At 43.3% G+C, this 19,631-nt stretch overlaps 1 protein-coding gene across 1 annotated transcript; it reads left to right on the forward strand.

Annotated features, from left to right (window-relative positions):
- Positions 1–721: 721 nt before the first annotated feature.
- On the forward strand, positions 722–18,544 carry immt (inner membrane protein, mitochondrial (mitofilin)). The gene is made up of 14 exons (XM_088929750.1): positions 722–932; positions 3,451–3,524; positions 4,028–4,217; positions 5,433–5,577; positions 7,669–7,785; positions 8,271–8,387; positions 8,830–8,966; positions 9,524–9,627; positions 10,299–10,434; positions 10,834–10,963; positions 13,642–13,865; positions 16,055–16,186; positions 17,065–17,194; positions 17,319–18,544. Exons 1-14 carry the CDS (start codon positions 891–893, stop codon positions 17,924–17,926), a joined length of 2,286 nt encoding a protein of 761 aa, XP_088785876.1. The 5' UTR covers positions 722–890; the 3' UTR covers positions 17,927–18,544.
- Positions 18,545–19,631: the final 1,087 nt, after the last annotated feature.

Here is a 19,631-nt window from a genome sequence, read left to right on the forward strand (position 1 = left end):
AAACAGAAATAGAGAAAAGAAAAAAAAAAGACCTCATGAGGCATTCTTATGAATGTGATTCCTAAAGTGGATCCTAGAGTCCCTCATGTATCCGCTGGTCTCCACAGAAGTTACAAACATTAACAATATTAAGTAAACTTAAAGTCGGTTATTTCTAAAACCTACAAGCTAATCTTGAATAACCCAACAGCACAGAACTAAGACAACTTCAAGTCTAAAGTAATTGTTAACACATAATAGACTGGCACACAGTAACATATTGTACAACGTGTTATGCTAGCCTTTACAAAACTGAACACCATCACTCTGGTGTTCTTGTGCTGGAACATGCTGCTAAATGTCTAAAAAAAGTTGACTATTCTAATGTAAATTTCATCACTCTGGACAAAAGGCAACTACAAAGACCTGGATTTTGAAAACACTAAATAACGCCAATGAACACTGTAAATGGAATTATTTTTGTAGTCTTAATACGTATTTTCCTTTTACAATATGTAAAACAGATGTATAACCTTGGGCGGAAAAAAACTGCTTCAATTAAATTTTGTCTCAGTAACAACCTTGTGGTGACTGGCCCCACGCACACAGCTCTGACTCACCATGTGCTCGGGGAAGGGCCCGGTCCCAGATCTCGGCTCTCTCATTGGCTTTCCCACAAGTCACTCGGCCGTCGTAGACCCGCCCCCTAGAAGTTGCTCTTTGCGGGCCCCTCGGTAGAGGAGGACTGCGCATGTGCTGCCGTACTCTGTCAGAGGGCAAAGGGGGCTGGAGAGGCGGTGTGGGGTGTCCGGGAAAAGCGCTTTCGAGGCTGAACGTACCTATCATGTTTAACTAAAGAGAGATCGTAATCCGTTACAGCTCGCAACGACTCTAAAAGTATATCAAGAACAATGCTGCGCGTCTGTGGAAAAGCAGCCAGTGCTGCAGCTCAAGTAAGTGCGTTTCTTACAAACGAAAGTCGGTCTTGTCATTCACTGTTCCGACTCTAAGAGGCCTGTGTTAGACGTGCATTTATTGATACAACATGGGAGTTCTTTGCCTCCATGTGTGATAGAAATTCTAAAAACTGTAAGATTGAAGTAAAAATGCTTTCCGAGCTATCGTTCTTTTGCATTTTCGAAAGTGGTTTAATTTCTATGGTGCATGTAAAATGACGCACGGCACGTTATTTAGGGTGGGCACGGTGTGTCATTTTTTTGCGTGATTAACAGCAGCGATGAGCGAATTAGCGCAGAATATTCCAGGATCGACACAGACGTTATCCAATAAGTGTCTGCAAAAATGAATAAGGTGGGATCAAGCGCCCGGCTTAGAAGTAGTTTGGAAAGTAAAGTGGGAATTAAATTTGCGAGGAGTGGCTTCATCAATGTCAAACTGTAATTTCTTCGTGCTGATACGACTTTTATTTTAAGAAAATGCTGCTAGTATGTAGTATAAACAGCGTAATGCTGTTTGGCGTTAATTAAGTGCACAATTAATCGTAATAAGGACCGCAGTTGCCTGAAAGGCTCTGAACGTTTTGGATGACAGAAGGACATGACCTTGTTAAAAACTTTTTTTCATTAGCCAGTGGAACATGTGTATGAATCGGGGTTTCGACGTTGGCTTTACCTGGGTGTAAGAGGCAGGGGAAATGTATTTACATTACCAAGTTCTGATTTAGGGAGACAGGATTTCATAGCGTAATTTGAAATGATCGTGCTACTCCTATAATGCATTGTTTTACCCCTAGTGAGTAGGTCTCTTAATACTGTTTTGTAAAACTAAATGATTTTATATTGCAACTCCAAATGTCTTTTTGTTATTGGAGATTTTGAAATACTCTGGTTTGCTTTTCAGACAAGGTTGATGCTCATGAAAGCTGTCGACCTCGATCGGTGTAAAATTAGGTTTGCATAACACATCAAACATATTCCATAAAAATAAAATAAACTGGGATAGGACGATAAACTAGGTGTGGTGACGCTTTATTCTGCTTCACCCACTTTAAAGTGTTTTATGAGCGTGTTGCATCTGATTTCCCCTTTATTTCGTATAAAAAAGATAAACACAAGTGCTGCCATCCAAAATTGAGAACATTGCCAAGTATTGTGTGACCACTGGTCATGTTGTCATTGCCCACTCTATCCCTCTGGCATATTTTAATATACACCTTGCTCACTAAATATGTAGTTTATTATGAAACTCGATAGCTGATACATTTAGTGAGCTCAGCAGTCTAGGTGCCCCATATACGGTGCCTTGCAGAAGTATTCACATCCCTTCCAGTAATGCCCCATTTTGTTGAGTATGAATTGTGTGATTTTTTTGAACACTGCTAATCAAATCTTGATTGTAAGTGAACACATTTATGAGTGAATAAGTTACATGTATACTGTATGTGAGCAAAAACGGCAAAGAAAATTCAAAAACGAAAATGTTCATTACAGGAATATCTTTTTCTAGATCTCTTCGTCATTCCTTCTCCTCCTCCCTGGGCTACCCTTCTCTCACTAAACCAGCATTCAGTCTCTTCACAGTGATCTGTTCCAAGACCAGGCTTTCTAACCATCTCCTATTCCTTTACAGATGTCGTCGTTATAATATCATTCCTAAAGGATTTCGTATGAAATTTGACATGTTTTCCTTTGACACACCCAAAGAGGGCTCCACAGCTGAAATGTTGTGTTTCATTTCTTCTCTTTTCAGCATGGAATAAAACTTTAACTTGTTCCTTTGCAGCCTGCGCATGCTGACGCAGCTCCCAACTTGAACTATTACAGGAATATGATGTCTTCTGTATGTCTTTCGCCCATAAAAGTGTCAGGTTGAGCATTCACATTTATATTGGCTTTAAAAAAAGTCTATAGTTTAGTTAAATTGTTGTAAGGCACTGTATATAAGATAAGATCACTTTATTGGCCATATACAATTTCTTGTATTAGGAATTTGTCTTTTCGCATACCCCAACTTGCTCTCCATGAGACACACAGACAGGGAGAGAAGCTTGGGGTTGGAGTGCAGGTTTAGCCATTTATACGGCGCCCCTGGAGCAGGTTGGGTTAAGGGCTTTGCTCAGGGGCTCAACGGAGTAGGATTCCCCTGCCAGCCGCGGGATATGAACTGGCAACCTTCCAGCCACAGGCGCAGATCCTTAGCCACAGAGCCACGAGGCATTAGAACGGCAACAAATGCTATTGATTCCAGTGCTCATTTGTTGTGGTGTTAGTGCCTCTTCCTACAATTACTGTATATACGGTAGGCCACCGTTGCTCATTCTGTTCTATCCATTACACTTTACTTTTTTCCCCCTAAATAGCTTAGACTGTACGCTGAATCAGGAAAATTGTTTTATAAAATGCACTTGTGAAGATTTGTGAAGTATTTGAACGTCAAATGTATGGAAGGAGCCGAGGAAGTTAAGTGAGCAGATGACGTGACTGCGCCGGTATTTTGCTTTGCTCTCTGCAGACCTGCCTGTGCGGTAAAGTGTCGGTCCGTCCACTGCTGCCTTGCCGGCGCTACACGACATCAGGAAGGTCTGGGTACGTACTCTCACTCCCGGGTGTCATGGAGGAAGAATGGGAGTTCAGTTTTCTGCACCTCCTCGATCTCGTTTACAGAAAAATAGCTGGTTGGGCCTTTGAGACGGACTGATCTGTGATGTGCAGTTTTTCAGACAGCGCACACGTTGTTGGTATAGTACAGTAGTTAGGTTTCTGTCGGGGCCCTGACTAGCCTTGAGATACAGTGTAATTAATGTTTGCGTGAGTACTTTTCTTTGGACCTTAAACTAACATAGTGTAAGAAAGAAAAGGAGAATTAAATTTTAAGTTACAGGCACTGTTCTGTAATATTTACGTTTTCATTCTCCCCAATACCATTTATACATCTTAGTCTTGCTGATGTTCTTTTTACTAAGATTGAATGTTGTGCTAAACACTCCCATTATCACTAATTTAGGAATACTAACAATGTCTTTACTTGCTTGTAAGGGTGTGTGTAATTTACCGTACTTTTGTGGTTAATTTGTTGTTTCACTACACAGGGCTTCTGCAGGCAAAATAGTTGGAGCAGGTCTCCTCTTTGTGGGGGGAGGACTGGGAGGCACGATTCTGTATGCGAAATGGGACCCTAAATTCAGAGAGAATGTAGAAAAGTCCGTCCCCTACTCTGAAACAGTCTTTGAAATGACCCTTGGTCCTGCCCCTTATGCACTGCCGTTGCCAAAGAAACCGGTAAGTGGCTTGAACACTGTTTTCTGCTTGGATATAAATGCTCTTTGAGTTTGTTTTTGTTTGTCAAGCTAAAATTAAACAGATAGGTGCCTTTTTTCATCCTTGTGGTGAAAATACTTATTAGCGCCCTTAGTTGACAATTGTTAGGTTATCGCTGAAATTAGAGCGAATTTCAGATTGAAGATAACTGTTGTTTCTGGTCTTTTTTAGAATTCGTCTTTTGTGAACTTTGTTACTGTGATTTTATTTTTCTCTTTGCTGTGACTTGTTTTTGTACCAATTATCTCCGATTCAGATATGGTTAATCAACTTGGGTCAGTACTATAATCTTGAAAGAGGGTGCAGACTGTGCACTTGAAATGTGAAATGTGCTCTTGTCAGAACTACACTACTTGTCAGTCCTTTGTCCCGCTACACCTACAGCAGACTTAGTCTAGAGTGGAGAAGTGATGTGTTTTATAATACCTGACAAGACGTAATGGCCCCTGTCACCTAGCCTTGTCTGACCAAAGCAGTACTTTTATTTACTTCCTTTATTCCTCCAAATAGGAATTTAGACGTAACACAATACATTTAACACAACATGAACCCATTACCAAAGAAGAAACAGACATGCATAAGAGGGGAAAACAATTGAGCAGCTTAAGTGTCTTCACAATGTAGGAAACAAACTGAATCATTAGTGTGTGAGATACAGTAGATTGATGGAATCCTGATCAGAGATTTTGACGTCACCCACAATTAAACTATAAATCTCTATATTGGAACAATAGGCTCTGTATTGGAACAGGGCTGAAACTGCACTGGAAAAAGACCATTAATGTTTGTTTTCCTAGAGTTGGTGACCACAGAAAATTTGTTTTTTCATATTTTTTAATGCATAAATATCTCTGGAGCTCTTATAATCATAGAATGCTTATAACGTATATTTATATATTATAAAGTCAAATAATAAATTGTATTATTGTTCATAGTAAGAGATGGTAATAGTTTTGTGCTTAGATGGATTCTGAATTAAATCCTCTTGACAAATGTTGGGTGTGACACCTTTTAGCTGTTGATACGAAGAGTTATCAACACACAGAATTCATTTGGAGAGTCCAGTGTTATGAAAAGAAGTTGTATAAGAAGTCAGTGTGTTGAGATAGTGGATCAGGGGAGATATACAGTAAATGTGTTATAATGAGCCCATTTCTGGTTTCTCGCGTTTGGAAGACAAAGCCAGGTCCGCTCCAGATCTCTTCGGTGTCCGAGGCTATGAAGGAATCGAAGCAGCCCAAACCAAAGGGAAAAGACAAGGTGACCCCTGCTGAAAAGCCCCCACCTCCGGAGACATCTCCAAAGGACCAGAGCCTGGAAGGTGAGTGGTGGCCGACAGGTGGGCTTTCATAGAAATCTAGTAACGGTCTGCTCCATGGGGAAGGTTTGTGGAGCCAGAGACTTTTTGCTGTGCTCAAGTGGTAGATCTGTAATTTAAAAAACGATTGGTGACTGAGGTGTTGATGTAATGCAAGCCAGAAGGGGGCGCTCACCCTGCAGTCTGTGTGGGTCCTAATGCCCTAATGCAGTGGTTCTCAAACTTTTTGGACCATGTACCACCCCTAATCCAACCAAAGCATCCAAGTACCACCTATAAGTCATATTCTCATAGGAACCCCAGAAATTCTCAATGACCAACATGAGCGCGCGTGCACACACACACACTCACACATACATATAATAAATATTATAATAATAAACTGTATTTAATATAGCGCCTTTAAAGGTGGCTTCTCAAAGTGTTTTACAGAAAAAAAACATTAACAACAACTAATATAAAAGCACCATTTCAGTGAGAGGGGTGAGCCTATTTAGTTGAGCAAAGCAGATGTGAATTAATTTTTCGAGCCTTGATACAATTCACAACAGAGTCTAACAGATATTAAATCGTCAGGCATTTTCTTGACGGCAAAGGTCTCGCGGTGGATGTTGTAATGCGTACATTAATTTCTGGAGCAACCTATCTAATTTGTGCAACTACAACGTTATGTCGGCTTGTCACTGCTCTAGCACCGTCTGTACAAACTCAGACGCATTTTATCCAGTCGAGGCCATTCTCTTCAAAAATTCATTCAGAAGCTGAAATATGTGCTCTCCTGTAGTTCCTGTTGGTAGCGGTTTACAGAACAGAAAGTCTTCATGGGACATGCCCTCAAACTCGTATCTAACGTAAACGAGCAAATTGGCCAAATCAACTACAGACTCATCTAATTGCAGTGAAAAAGATCTGCTCATCTTAACGCGCTCTATCAGTGTACTTTTGATATAATCCTTCATTTCAATAATTCTATGAATAACTGTCTTTCAGGGGGAGGGGGGCAGCAGGTCGAGCTGTTTAGCAGCTTTTTCTCTACACATAATACGTGTCAGCTCTTTTGCCAACGGTAAATAAGGTTCTTCAAAAATAGTGTAGCTTACCTGCTTTAGCAATCCGCAAGCTTGCATTTTTCCGTGTTTCCGTTTTTATTTCCGTATTTATTTAAAGTTTTTATTTCATGCGCATGGGAGCGAAACACAGAGACGCTCGGTGTATTTTTCTCAAATTAGAACAGTTCTTAAATATTTTTCTGTTATCACGCTTTCGTGTGCTCACAAGATTACCTGCGTTCGTAGCACATATTTCTATGCATTCCTGTGTTTACAACGTTGGCATTGTTCCAAAATCACGCACATTCTCCTTTCTCCCTATTTGCTGGAGATACAGTAGCTTTTTTTAAATACAATTGGTCACTTGCATCCGTAGCACGCATTCCTATAGAGTGGTATAGAATTACAGAGTATCTCTTGTGTCCACTGAAGTATTAGCGCGCACTGTATCGTAGTACGTAGGCTGCGTATTCGACACGTATTAAAATACAAAATATGAAAACCCGTCCCGATTTTTCAGCGCACACGACACAGTTCCAGGGTCATTTGGCGTACCACCTGGCGGCACTCCATGTACCACTGCCGGTACGCGTACCACAGTTTGAGAACCACTGCCCTAATGTATAGTGAGGGGGACACAATACTGTAAAAAGGTTGAGACGTTAAACCGAGATCCTACCTCTCTGTGGTTATTAAAAATCCCAGGGCATTTCTCAAAAAGAGTAACCCAACCCTGGTCTATCCTTAAAGAGTTGTAATTGCAATAAAGTTTTAAGTAAAGTTTTTAATGCTAAATAATGTTATACAAAATGCCAGCCTGACAAAATAGTACTGGAATAGGTGGAGAGTATGTAGAGGGTATGTTGATATCTGCTCCAGGTGTAGTATATTTAGGGCTTTGTAAAATCAGAGCCCATTATAACATTGAGAGTTACGATAGCGTTAGACGTAATGATACCTGGCAGGTTTAATTAGGAGGAATTGGATATGAGTTTGCGTCTCAGGTGCACAGTGAGAGCCCTGATGTGTGATGACTGTCTTGCAGAGGCCTCCACGGAGGCAGCCCACATCATTTCTGCGATCAGCGAGGTGCCGTCTGTGCCAGCCCCTGGCACCCACGAGGGGCCGCAGCTGGGCGAGGACAAACCCCAGGCGGAGTCAGGTCAGTGGGACGCAGGTGCTGCGTGTGTGGGGTGTGGGGTGTGGGGTGTGGGGTGTGGGGCCTCTCTTCCAGATCCATCCATTTCCCGGGCGTGTGTGTGGGCGTGTGAAGCCCGCTCGTGCTTGTGATCTGGATCAGGCTGCTGTGCTACACACATCGCTGTGTGCTTGAGTGACGTCCGCAGTTTTCCCTTCCGGGATTGGATCCCAGTCACTCATGGGCAGTAGATCACTTCACCGAGCCAAAAGACTGGGTCTGCACTGTCTAGATTTCAGAGAGGGTGACATCACTTCTGTAATTGGCTCAGTGCATGGGTCCTGTTAAACTTACTTGTATTTATTCTTTGTTTCAAGTGTTGCATGCGTTCTGAAACTAAGTTCTGTGTGGCTGTGTGGTGATAGGAGAGTGCTCATCCATCGTGCTCTCATTAGCTGCGCGCTTTGGCGCCTCAGAGCTGTGATCCCTGTGTCCTTGCCTCTCTGCAGGAGGGCACTGTAAGGAGTGTGCCCATGAAGACTCCCCTGCAGGGAAAGAGCGCCCGCCAGAAGAAGTGGCTGCCCACCTGGCGCAGCAGGACAAAGAGGAGCAGGAGAAGATCGCCTGTAAGGGGCCTGTATCAGCATGCGCTGTATTAATTACACACTTTCAGGGATTAATATTAACGGAAGTAGGAGTCATTTATTTAGATATTCTTCAGAGGTCCTCAGTGCTTTTGGGTATTACTAGATTTCTTTTAGATTGTTAGACTTTCTTTGCTTTTCTTCTCCTTGCCAGATTGAAGTCAGACAGTGTTTCTGTTTAAGCTTAAAATTGTGCAAAAGGAAAATAACAGTGCAGATAGGGGAGTGTGTTATAATTTGTATAGAGCCTGTGGAAAAATGTGACCACAGAAAAGCAGCCGGTAAGCCGGTATGAGAATGTGAGACTGAGGTATTTCTGGCTGCTCGTGATGGTGATGGAGGAGGAACTGTAGGTCAGGCGTGTCTGTGGAAAACAGCGATGGCACATTGACATTTTCTGAGGGTGGTTGTTTGTTGTCTGTAGCGGTGTCCACGATGCTGGAGGAAGCCCTGAGCAGAACAGCCCAAGTGACCCTTCAGGCTATCGGTGCCCAGGATGCTGCTGTCCACGCCATTAACAGCCATACCCAGAGACTGAAAGAGGCCATGGAGAACTCCGAGGTACACAGAGTCATCTGCTGCCCACAGCAAAATCAAGAAGGACCTTTATTTAATTAATGAAGTGAAGATGGAGGAGAGAGCCTGCCCTTTTTTTAATAAAGACATCATATTTAATTAGTCCTATTTAGGTGCTTAAAACAACAGTTCAGGTGTTCACAATAATTGATAGGTCCAGACAGCTAGGTTTAAAAGCATTTTTATCAAAGTCTCAACCATACCTTAGAGAACATAATTTGGTAATTTAGCACTATATAATTTAGTAAGTTGCAGTATCTAATTTAGTTCCAATGTGAAGAAGTGCCTCCTGTCTTTAGTACTAAATACGATGTTCATGTAAAGACAAGTCAAGGAATGTGTTCATTACCTAGTCTGTGTTCCAGGCCTGAAGTTCTTGGAGTTTGCTTTACCAGCCTCCTAAAGATTTATTGTTTGACTGAGAACAAAATGCACTCAGTGGCAGATTCTTAATGGGGGATTAGGTTAACTGGTGTAGTACAGCATGTGTGTGATCCAGGCCGTTTTCTATGAAGAGTTTATTTTGTTTTCAATCTCGAAAGACTTCGTCAGAACAGAAGACTGCTCAGTGGCGTGTCCTGGAGGATGCGTTAAAGGAGCGCAGCAGGAGTGTGGATGAAGCCACAGATGCTCTCTCAAAAGCCAAGTAAGAATGTCAAGTCCGCTGACATCTTTTGACTAGAGAAGTACAGTGTTGGAAATCTTTCACATTGCATACTGCAGGTTTTCCGTCATTTTCTCACTCAGTTTTACTTTTCAAATCCACCTGCTTTACTGTGATATCTGTTTTTGGGATTAAAACAGCAGCTCATGTTTAAATGAGTCATGTTTTAAGGTAGAGTAGTTTTTTTAATCAAATAGAACTCTGTCAGGATGCCCCTCTTCTTTAAATACAAGGATTGTTGTTTCTTCCACCATCAGGAAAATTAGATTGTTAAATATTTAAAAGAGGTGACAGTGGCTGCCTCGCAACTCTGGGGTACTGGGTTAAATTCCAGGCTGCTGTCTGTGTGGAGTTTGTATGTTCTCCCCATGTTGGCATGGGTTTCCTCCCACAATCCAAAAAACATACAGAAATAGGTGGGTTATCGGCTTCAGGCCCTGACCTGGTTTGAATGTGTGTCCTGTGATGGACTGGCGTCCCGTCCGGGGTGTACCCCGCCTTGTGCCTGTTGCTTGCTGGGACACAAAGTTTTTTTTTTTAGTTTTTTTTTTAATGGTCTTTCCATTAGGATATAATGTATGTTGTTCAGGTAATTGAAAACCTGAAATTGAACTAGAGCACACAGAGCGAGTTGTCCCATGACTCCCCTGTAGGAACGAGCTGGAGAAGCTGCGAGGGGTGATTGAGGAGGCCAAGCAGACCAAGGTCACCGGAGCGAAGCCGCAGATCCTGGCGGCAGAGAAGAACTTGCACAACATGCTAGTCGACCTAGATAATGTTGTTAAAAAGGTAAGAAGTGTGCGAAAACTTTATCAAAACTCAAAAGCACATTGACATCTACCTCTACCTCACGTCAAGACGTTCACTCCCCATAATTTTGTATCCTTTATTTCATTCTGTTGACGTATGATTTTGCACAACTGTTGCTGTTTTGCACATTACCTGCTAGCTGTTGTTGTTTTGCACATTGCCTGTTGTCCCTGTCTTTCGTTTCTTACACAATTGTATTGTTGGTTTTTGTACTACTCACCGCCTGAGAGCTAGCTACATAGCATTTCATTATACCATATAGCTGTGTATGAGTATAATGACAATGAACTTGAAACTGGGAAGAGCCTTTGTGCCCCTGCCATTAACATGCTGTTTTGAGAGGCCTGATTCCCTGTTACTGGATATTCTGTGTTGCAGGTCCAGGCAGCCCAGACAGAAGCAAAGATTGAAGCTCAGTACAGCGAACTGGTGACTCAGGCCAGAGAGCATTTTCTCAAAGAGCTGGACAGCATCACTCCTGAGATCCATCCTGGCTGGAAGGGACTCAGTAAGTCCACACCAACACAGTTGACGGATTGTATTATAATGGTTTTTACAGAATTGTTAATATCAGAGTGTTTTCCTATTCTTGCATATTAACATGGTTACATTGGAAGTTTTCCATTAACTATTTTTTATCATTTTCAAAGCAAAGAACTGTACCGTAAATTGAGTAGCAAATAAATTTGGTTTTCAGATTTTTTGTTTACAGCATGGAAGGCCAATTAGCTGGATTCAGAAAATATTAAAAACCGGTGCAGTAGGTGGAAATCCTACTTTGGGAAATTGTAAATGAAAATTAAACATGGAGGAAGAGGGACTTGAGGGTGTGACAGGAATGTTTGACCTTTTCATTTCTGAAGATGGAGATCGACATCACAAGGACAATAGCTGTGCTATTCCCAACATTTATTCTAGCACATGCATGTCTCTTCTGGCTTTGTCATAAGAATGCCTTTTCCTAGTGTTTTGTTACCATAATAAAACAAAGGTCAGAATTTTGCCTTACGTCTGGCATGGATTCTAAGTTGTTTTTATCTGAAGCAGCTTATGGCTTGCTCTTGGTGTTCATGCTTGTAGTCAAATTCAGTTTTAAATGTATTAACACCCCAACATCAGTGTGTACAGTGATGGGACATGACAGTATAATGTTACTATGAAACTTAAAAGTCTAGTACTTCAAAGCACAAGATGTAATTAACTGGCAAACACAATGCAGAAAAATGCATATAGTATTTTTTTCTTGGCTGTTGAGGGAAAAAAAGTTGCAGATGGTGAATTTTTTCATGTTCATTAATGAACACAGTTGTTACAAACAGGATGCAGGCATTGAAATCCTGCATATGGATCAATGGGAACTTTTTGCTGTTTTATGTGACATTCAAAAAGGCAAAGCTTTGTTCATTTACTTTGCCGTGTTCATTTACTTTTAATCTTTTACTGCATGGCTTTGGGTTTGTGACTAATTGTAGTTGTGCTGTGGTGGATGTGAATTAACCTTTCTACGCCTTCCTTTTCTGTTACAGAGGTGTCTGACTTAGGTGAGTGCTTCGTGGTTTTGATGCGTTTCATTACCGTCTTGATTCACTAGCTATTTTGTTTGTAGTTCACTTTCGTAGACAAAATGCATTGCTTTGATTGTCAACCCAAAGAGCTTTGTTTTCAAGTGGCCAATATGCATTGCCCTACGACAGAAGGCTCTTTTATACCGTGTATTGAATTTCAATCGATCTCTTGTATTGAACGATTCTGTTGGAAGTGTTTAAAAATGTACCACAATCTAAAAATGGTGTCTAATTCATAAAAGGTGAACTAGGTTTTTAAAAACGATGAAACTTCTACATTTTAAATAATCTGAACAAAGATTTAAAATGAGTACCTTTTATGATATTAGCTGCTTTGCAAAAGCTAAGGGCTTGACTTTATACAGATTATACAGACAGTGTAATTGCAGGTTATCGGTATTAAAGCAGCAGAATTGTTTAATAAGTAATGTATTAAACATAAGCTGCCCCATCTGCCTTTTGAGCCACATATTGTCAGAAAGTTTGCATCTTACACATAAAGAGCACATTAACACCTATGATCCTATGAAAGGATTGCTTGCACACATTTCCTACTTATTTGATCAATTTGTAGACGCATGTTTGTAGGTGCTAACAAAATTTAGCTTTGTAACACTGCAATGATAAAAGAAAGTAAAGCCCGCTGATCATTTTCTGACACCTTTTACTGTACCTGTTACTGTACTCGCCCTGACAGACTTCTTTCATAGCATTCTGTCGCATTTTAGAGCTCTTTGGCCTTTGTTTCTCCTCACAGATTTTTTCATGGCACTAACAGGCCTCTGAGAAGAGATCATAACTGTTTACTTCATCATGCTTCCCTGTAAAACAAGACCTTTTTCCCCCTAATTCATCCTTTTTCTTCCTAGGAGGATTATTCCTTTTCCTTAGGAATATTCCTTTTAATGGGCACTCAGACGCAATATTGAACATGACTTTTTTGCCTGTGCACTTTTATTTGACTTTATATATAGTCTTCTGTGATTTTCATTGTAGTGATTGTAAAGTATCTGTTGCATACGTACATGTAATTTTTTTAACCTGTTTTCTGTTCCTAACCCTGAGTCACCAGGGCTTTGTTACTAGCCCATACTACGTGATTTTGTATTTATGCTACTAAGATATCTTCTGATCTCTAAAAACGTCTGTGTTAGTACCCCATGGAAAATTTTCTTTGGAAAGCCTCCAAAGGTAAAGCCTCTGGTAAAGAACTGCGGACAATTGTGGTTAAGAAAGAAAAGTGTTGATGAACATAACCAGAAGAAGGGGCGTCTTTAAAAACACAATCTTCCCTTTACAAATGAAAGATGGGTAACACTCCCTCCCCCCCCCCAAAATGGCTTTGGATACATCTAAAATCCATTGCTAAAACGAAATGTGTTTTAATCAAGCACCTTGATTATTTTACTTTTAAATTTCTCACTTGGATGGCATTTGGGGTGTGAATGCGTGTATTGTGTTAGAAAAACACTAGAACTTCCTTTTCTCAGTGCCTTTTGAAGCGTGCGCAACGCAGACAGCAGTCCACGTAGGCGCACGTCTGCGCTAGAAGCGGCGCCGTCGTGCTGGCTTTGATCTGTGCCCCTTCCCCGGGTTCTTCAACCACGCTTGTGCTTTCCAGCTGGCCAGCTGACACCGGACGACCTGAACTCTCTGATTGCTCACGCCCACCGGCGCATAGACCAGCTCAACAGGGAGCTGGCGGAGCAGCGGGTGAGGGAGCAGCTGCACATCGAGGCCGCCCTGGAGCAGCAGAAGCTGGAGGACAAGAAGGCGCTCGAGGCGGCTGTGGCCAAAGCCCTGGAGCACTACCGCACCGAGATCAAACTGGACCAGCAGAGGAAGGTGAGGCCCTGCTCTGCTGCCTGTGGGAGAAGCACAGGGAAGTGTGCGGGCTGGCGCGTGACACGGACACTTCGCTACCTTATAGCTCATAGAAAAACAAATCTACATTCGGCTTCTTCCTTTGCTCAGTCTCTCGGGAGAGAGAGCGTGCACTTACTTGCATCCTGGAGCTCGGCTGGGAGTGAGATCTCGGCACGCTGCAGTGTCTGCTGGTCAGATTGTGTATTGTTGTATGCAGAGGATGAATGAATTCAAAAACCTTTCTGCACTCTTCTACAATCACAAGAGTAGTGATTCCTCAAACTTACTTCATTGAAGCATTTACTTCAGTAGTATTATGTGCCCTTACATGTGAAATATATTTCTAAAATCTAATGTCATATCATTATCGTAAAATTTGTAGCTGTAGGTGACAGAAATATTTCCTTTTGCTACTTTATTATTTTATGCCCTATATAGATCTGTGTACGTACATGTTAGAAATAGCATTTATTTGTGACGTTTTGCTACAGAGAAGACTGCAAATGTGTCTTTATTTGACGTTTTATTTCCTTTTTTTGCCCGTAAAATAGAAGTCCATAGTCTTACCTCATCGGTTAAATCTCCTTCTGTCTGTGAGTAATCTACGTTAATATAGCATCGTGACATTACCACCCTTAATTATAAGATTTTAATTTTCTTTCCTTCCCGATGTGTTTTTTAAGACTGTAGGTGAAGAACGTGTGTATAAGAACACGAGAAAGGTTACGAACAAGGGGAGACTATATAGCCCATCTAGGAAATATCTAAGTAGTTAATAGTTCATTGATCCAAGGATCTCATCCAGCCATTTCTTTCTTGCTCTGAAGTTTGCTGCATTTCAAAAATGCCTTCCTTTAATACTTATACAGTACACTTAGGAAAAAAGCTACTTAGGCATGCTACCTGGAATCTAGTTCATATCCAGTTCTAATCATTAACCTATAAAATAATATTAGGTTTTGTGAGTGTGCTGCTACTGGTGTATTACACATTGGTTATGTTACAGTGTTTTAAGTAACTTTGCTACTAATGTAACATTGGCTAACAATGTCTTAAATTACTTTCCTTAATCTGCTGGATGTTTTTCAAAGTCTCGTAAGTGCATAGGCAGGATGAGATCTGAAGAGGATGGTGGTTTGTTCCCTTATTAGGCAGTTTTAGTTGAAGAGCTTATTACATTCTTTAGTTTTACCTTAAACCCCCTGCTGTCAGTGTGGAACAGTGTGAGAAGAGGATGGCAAGTGTGTTGTGTTGTTGCCCTGCAGCCAGCGCAGTGTGAGGAGTGAGGAGGAGATGGCGAGTGGGCTGTGGTTTGAGGAGGAGATGGCGAGCGTGCTGTGGTGTGAGGAGCAGATGGCGAGCGCGCTGTGGTGTGAGGAACAGATGGCCAGCGCGCTGTGGTGTGAGGAGCAGATGGCGAGGGCGCTGTGGTGTGAGGAGCAGATGGCGAGCGCGCTGTGGTGTGAGGAGCAGATGGCGAGCGCGCTGTGGTGTGAGGAGCAGATGGCCAGTGCGCTGCGGTGTGAGGAGGAGATGAGGGCGAGTGCGCTGCGGTGTGAGGAGGAGATGACGGCGAGTGGGCTGCGGTGTGAGGAGGAGATGACGGCGAGTGGGCTGCAGTGTGAGGAGGAGATGACGGCGAGTGGGCTGCGGTGTGAGGAGGAGATGATGGCGAGTGGGCTGCGGTGTGAGGAGGAGATGATGGCGAGTGGGCTGTGGTGTGAGGAGGAGATGGCGAGCGCGCTGTGGTGTGAGGAGCAGATGGCCAGTGCGCTGCGGTGTGAGGAGGAGATGATGGCGAGTGGGCTGCGGTGTGAGGAGGAGATGATGGCGAGTGGGCTGCGGTGTGAGGAGGAGATGACGGCGAGTGGGCTGCGGTGTGAGGAGGAGATGATGGCAAGTGGGCTGCGGTGTGAGGAGGAGATGACGGCGAGTGGGCTGTGGTGTGAGGAGGAGATGGCGAGTGGGCTGTGGTGTGAGGAGCTGATGGAGAGTGCGCTGTGGTGTGAGGAGCAGATGGCGAGTGCGCTGTGGTGTGAGGAGCTGATGGAGAGTGCGCTGTGGTGTGAGGAGGGGATGGCGAGCGCGCTGTGTTGTCGCCCTGCAGCCAGCGCGCTGTGGTGTGAGAAGGAGATGGCGAGTGTGTTGTGTTGTCACCCTGCTGGCAGGTGGAGGAGGTGCGGGAGGCCATGGAAGGCGAGATGAGGACGCAGCTGCGCAGGCAGGCGGCGGCTCACACGGATCACCTGCGAGACGTGCTCAAGGTGCAGGAGCAGGAGCTCAAGGCCGAGGCGCAGGAGGCAAGTAGAGCAACTTCAATAAACCCAACCCCAGCAGAGCAGGAATTGAGTGTTTTTGATTGAAACCATGGGCTGTCATGCAGCTGTCTAAGCCAGAGATGCTCTGTTCTTCTAAGAATCGTAACCTAAAACCCTAAAGAACCCTGAACCAGAACAGTGGTAATCTAAACAATGTCAAGAATTGATTAAAGAGCATTGATTATCAGAAGACCCTGTGACCCTCTGGGATTGTGGATATCACAATTTAAAAGGCCTGAATCAATAAATGGCCTACAGAAAACCGAAACAAGCAAAGATCAGGACTTCTGTGTAGAGGAGTGATCCTTAATTTCTACATCTGTTTTATTTTCTCATTTCTTGTTGTGGAACACAAAGATTATTGACTACAGCTGCAGAGAAAGAGAATTTGTTAAAATGTCAATGCAGTTCAGGTCTACTTTGTTGAAATATTGTAAACTGATAACATAAAGGAGATGACAATTGCATTGACATTATTTGTGGGGTTACTGATCAAATACGTGTTCCTGTACAGTCCTGATGTGGTTGTGCAGCGTTCTGTTATACTTCCATAAATTATCTAAGAATGCCAATAAGAGCTTTGATGCTTAAAGGAATTGGGTACCAATTGTCAGTGCGTGACATTGTTTGTCTGATTGCAAGCTCAATCGCAGCTAATCGTTTAAACTGTGGTTGGCTCGGACGGGCTCTTGGAATTTGTTCTCATGAGCTCAGTTTTATTTATGCATTGAGTTGGGTTTTGAGTGAACCAAAGGAACCACCTTAACCATTATGATCCTCTCCATTGATAGTGGGAATTGGGTTTTTAAAAAGTAAGGCAGAGCTCACTAATGATGCATTAACCTTTTTTTTTTGCGAAGGAACTGGCTCGTAAGATGTCTGAGCACGACACCCACTACCGGCGCATGACGCAGGAGCAGCTGGATAACTTCACTCTGGATATGAATGCAGCCTACGCCAGGCTGAAGGGCCTGGAACAGGCCATCGAGAGTGAGTGCCACTGGGCGAGCTGTGCTTTGGTGCAGTTTCCTCTCTTTTCATTATGTTCCAAAATCGGAAAAGATCCGCTAGAATCCCACCGACGTCGAGAATAACCAAATGCCCGCTGTTTCAGGCCACACCGTTGCCGAGGAGGAGGCCAGGAAGGCCCACCAGCTGTGGCTGTCGGTGGAGGCGCTGAGCTACGCCCTGAAGGCTGTGGAAGGGGACAGCCCGACGGAGCCCCTGGAGAGCGCAGTGCAGACCATCAGGGCCAGCTGCGGGGACAACGAGTTCACCCAGACCCTGACCACGGCCCTGCCCCAGGAGGCCCTGAGCCGGGGCGTGTACAGCGAGGCCTCCCTGCGTGCGCGCTTCAGCCACATCAGGAAGCTGGCCCGGCGCGTTGCCATGATCGACGAGACCAGGAACAGCCTGTACCAGTACTTTCTCTCCTACCTGCAGTCCCTGCTCCTTTTCGAACAGGAGCAGCTCAAACCCCCCGCCCAGCTCTCTGCCGAAGACCTGGATACTTTCAAACTGCTCTCCTACGCCTCCTTCTGCATCGAACACGGGGACCTGGAGCTGGCTGCCAAGTTTCTCAACCAGCTGAAGGGGGAGCCCCGGAGAGTGGCTCAGGACTGGCTGAAAGAGGCTCGGCTCACCTTAGAGACCAGGCAGATAGTCAGCCTCCTGTCTGCGTACGCCAATGCGGTGGGTCTTGGCACCACCCAGCTAGAATAATTTAATTACCCGACCGGAGAGCCCTCATGTTCATAAGTAGCAGATTCTGCCTGAATTTAGTTAAATAATGCATAAAGCACTGTACAGAGAACTGGTTGCTTGGATTATATCCCTTAGAATATCATTCACAAGGCGCATTGTAAACTATCACTATTAACATACTGTCAAAACAGGGTGGAAAAACAGGCCCTTTGTGGTTGTGCTGTTGATAGATGCAAATACATGTCTGTTACTTGTGTTTCGGTGTGAGTCTCCCTGCGACATTCTTTCTAACGGATTGCAGGGAATCGCATGTTTAGGAGTTGCTTGCAACCGTGCTGTGCTGTCGGACAGAGCCTGCGGTTTTTGTGAACATGGGGGCTCGGGATTTGTCAGGAATTATCTCCCGCACTTAGGGCACTCTTGTCAGTGACCTCACTGCCTGACTCTGTTCGCAGTGTCTGTCGTTGGCTCATGCTGTTCTAACACATATTACAGGAATGCTTTGTTGAAATCGGTGTGCTCAGTTCCTGGTTTTCCCTGATCAGGCTTTGTGATTTAATTACTCATTTTGGCATTATGCTGTTGATTTATTTTCCCCAATTCTGGTGCATATCAATAAAACACGGGAAAACATGGTTTTCATTTGTAATGCGCTTTCTTTGACTCTTTATTCTTTAATCAAGGTTTAATGATCTCAAGCAATGTTTAAGCCAGTTCAAAAAACTCAAACCAATCACAATAAAAGTAGTGTGAGAATGTCAGTAAACATTGGTCAAATTTAGTGCTGTGCAAATCTATTTTAACCTCATGTTTTATTTCTAGGTCCTCTGTTTTACAAATATTAAGAAACTTGAAATATCTCAGACTGGTGCCCTTATCTGTATTTTATTCCTATGTGAATTAGCCATTTTATACACAATTTATAAAATTTATATACACAATTATTTATAGATTTTGTCTATAAGTTCTCTTTCTAAAATACCTTGGTCACATTCCGTTTCAAGTCCTTTAGAAAGTGCTTCAGTTCTCACTGCACATAAGTTTTGCAATCTATTTTTGATGGAATCATTTGTTGTAAATCTTCTTGGCATCTCTCTCACCATTCACTGATCATATTCAAAACTTTGCATTTAAAATTGACTGATCTCTCTGGGGCCTCGTGTGGTTAGTTTCTAGCTAACTGATCAAAACTGGCCAAGCACTGTAGTGAGAAGGGTGGGATTATTTGGCAAGGACTCTCTTGGCTTTCAGCATCACTCACCCCTGCAGTTACTTTTGATGAAAATATATCCAGATCTGGCCACCATGGTGGCACAGTGGTTAGCATCCCTGCCTTGGGTTCAGGTCTGGGCTACCCGCATAACGATTGGATGGAAGCCTATGTAAACCCAGGAAGAACTTAAACAGCCCAAAGACATACTGGTAAATTGGCTTCCGGGAAAATTTTCCCTGGTGTGACTGTGTGCGTGTCTGTGTGTGCCCCTACGATGGATTGATGTCCCATTCAGAGTGTACTCCAACTTGTGCCTATTGCTTGCTGGGATAGACTCTGGCTACCCCACAACCCTGATTTGGAAGACGGTCAGAAAATGGGTGGATGGAGTCCAGATCTGGGGTGTATATGGCTCCTATACTTTCTATTAACTCGGAGGAGCCCTAGATCCCAGTATGATGCCAATTGGTGTTTACAAAGGCCTTTGGTATGGTTTAGACACCAAAGAAG

This window comes from Atractosteus spatula, chromosome 1 (assembly GCF_055471065.1).
Source record: "Atractosteus spatula isolate fAtrSpa1 chromosome 1, fAtrSpa1.hap1, whole genome shotgun sequence".
In the NCBI taxonomy this organism is placed as follows: domain Eukaryota; kingdom Metazoa; phylum Chordata; class Actinopteri; order Semionotiformes; family Lepisosteidae; genus Atractosteus; species Atractosteus spatula.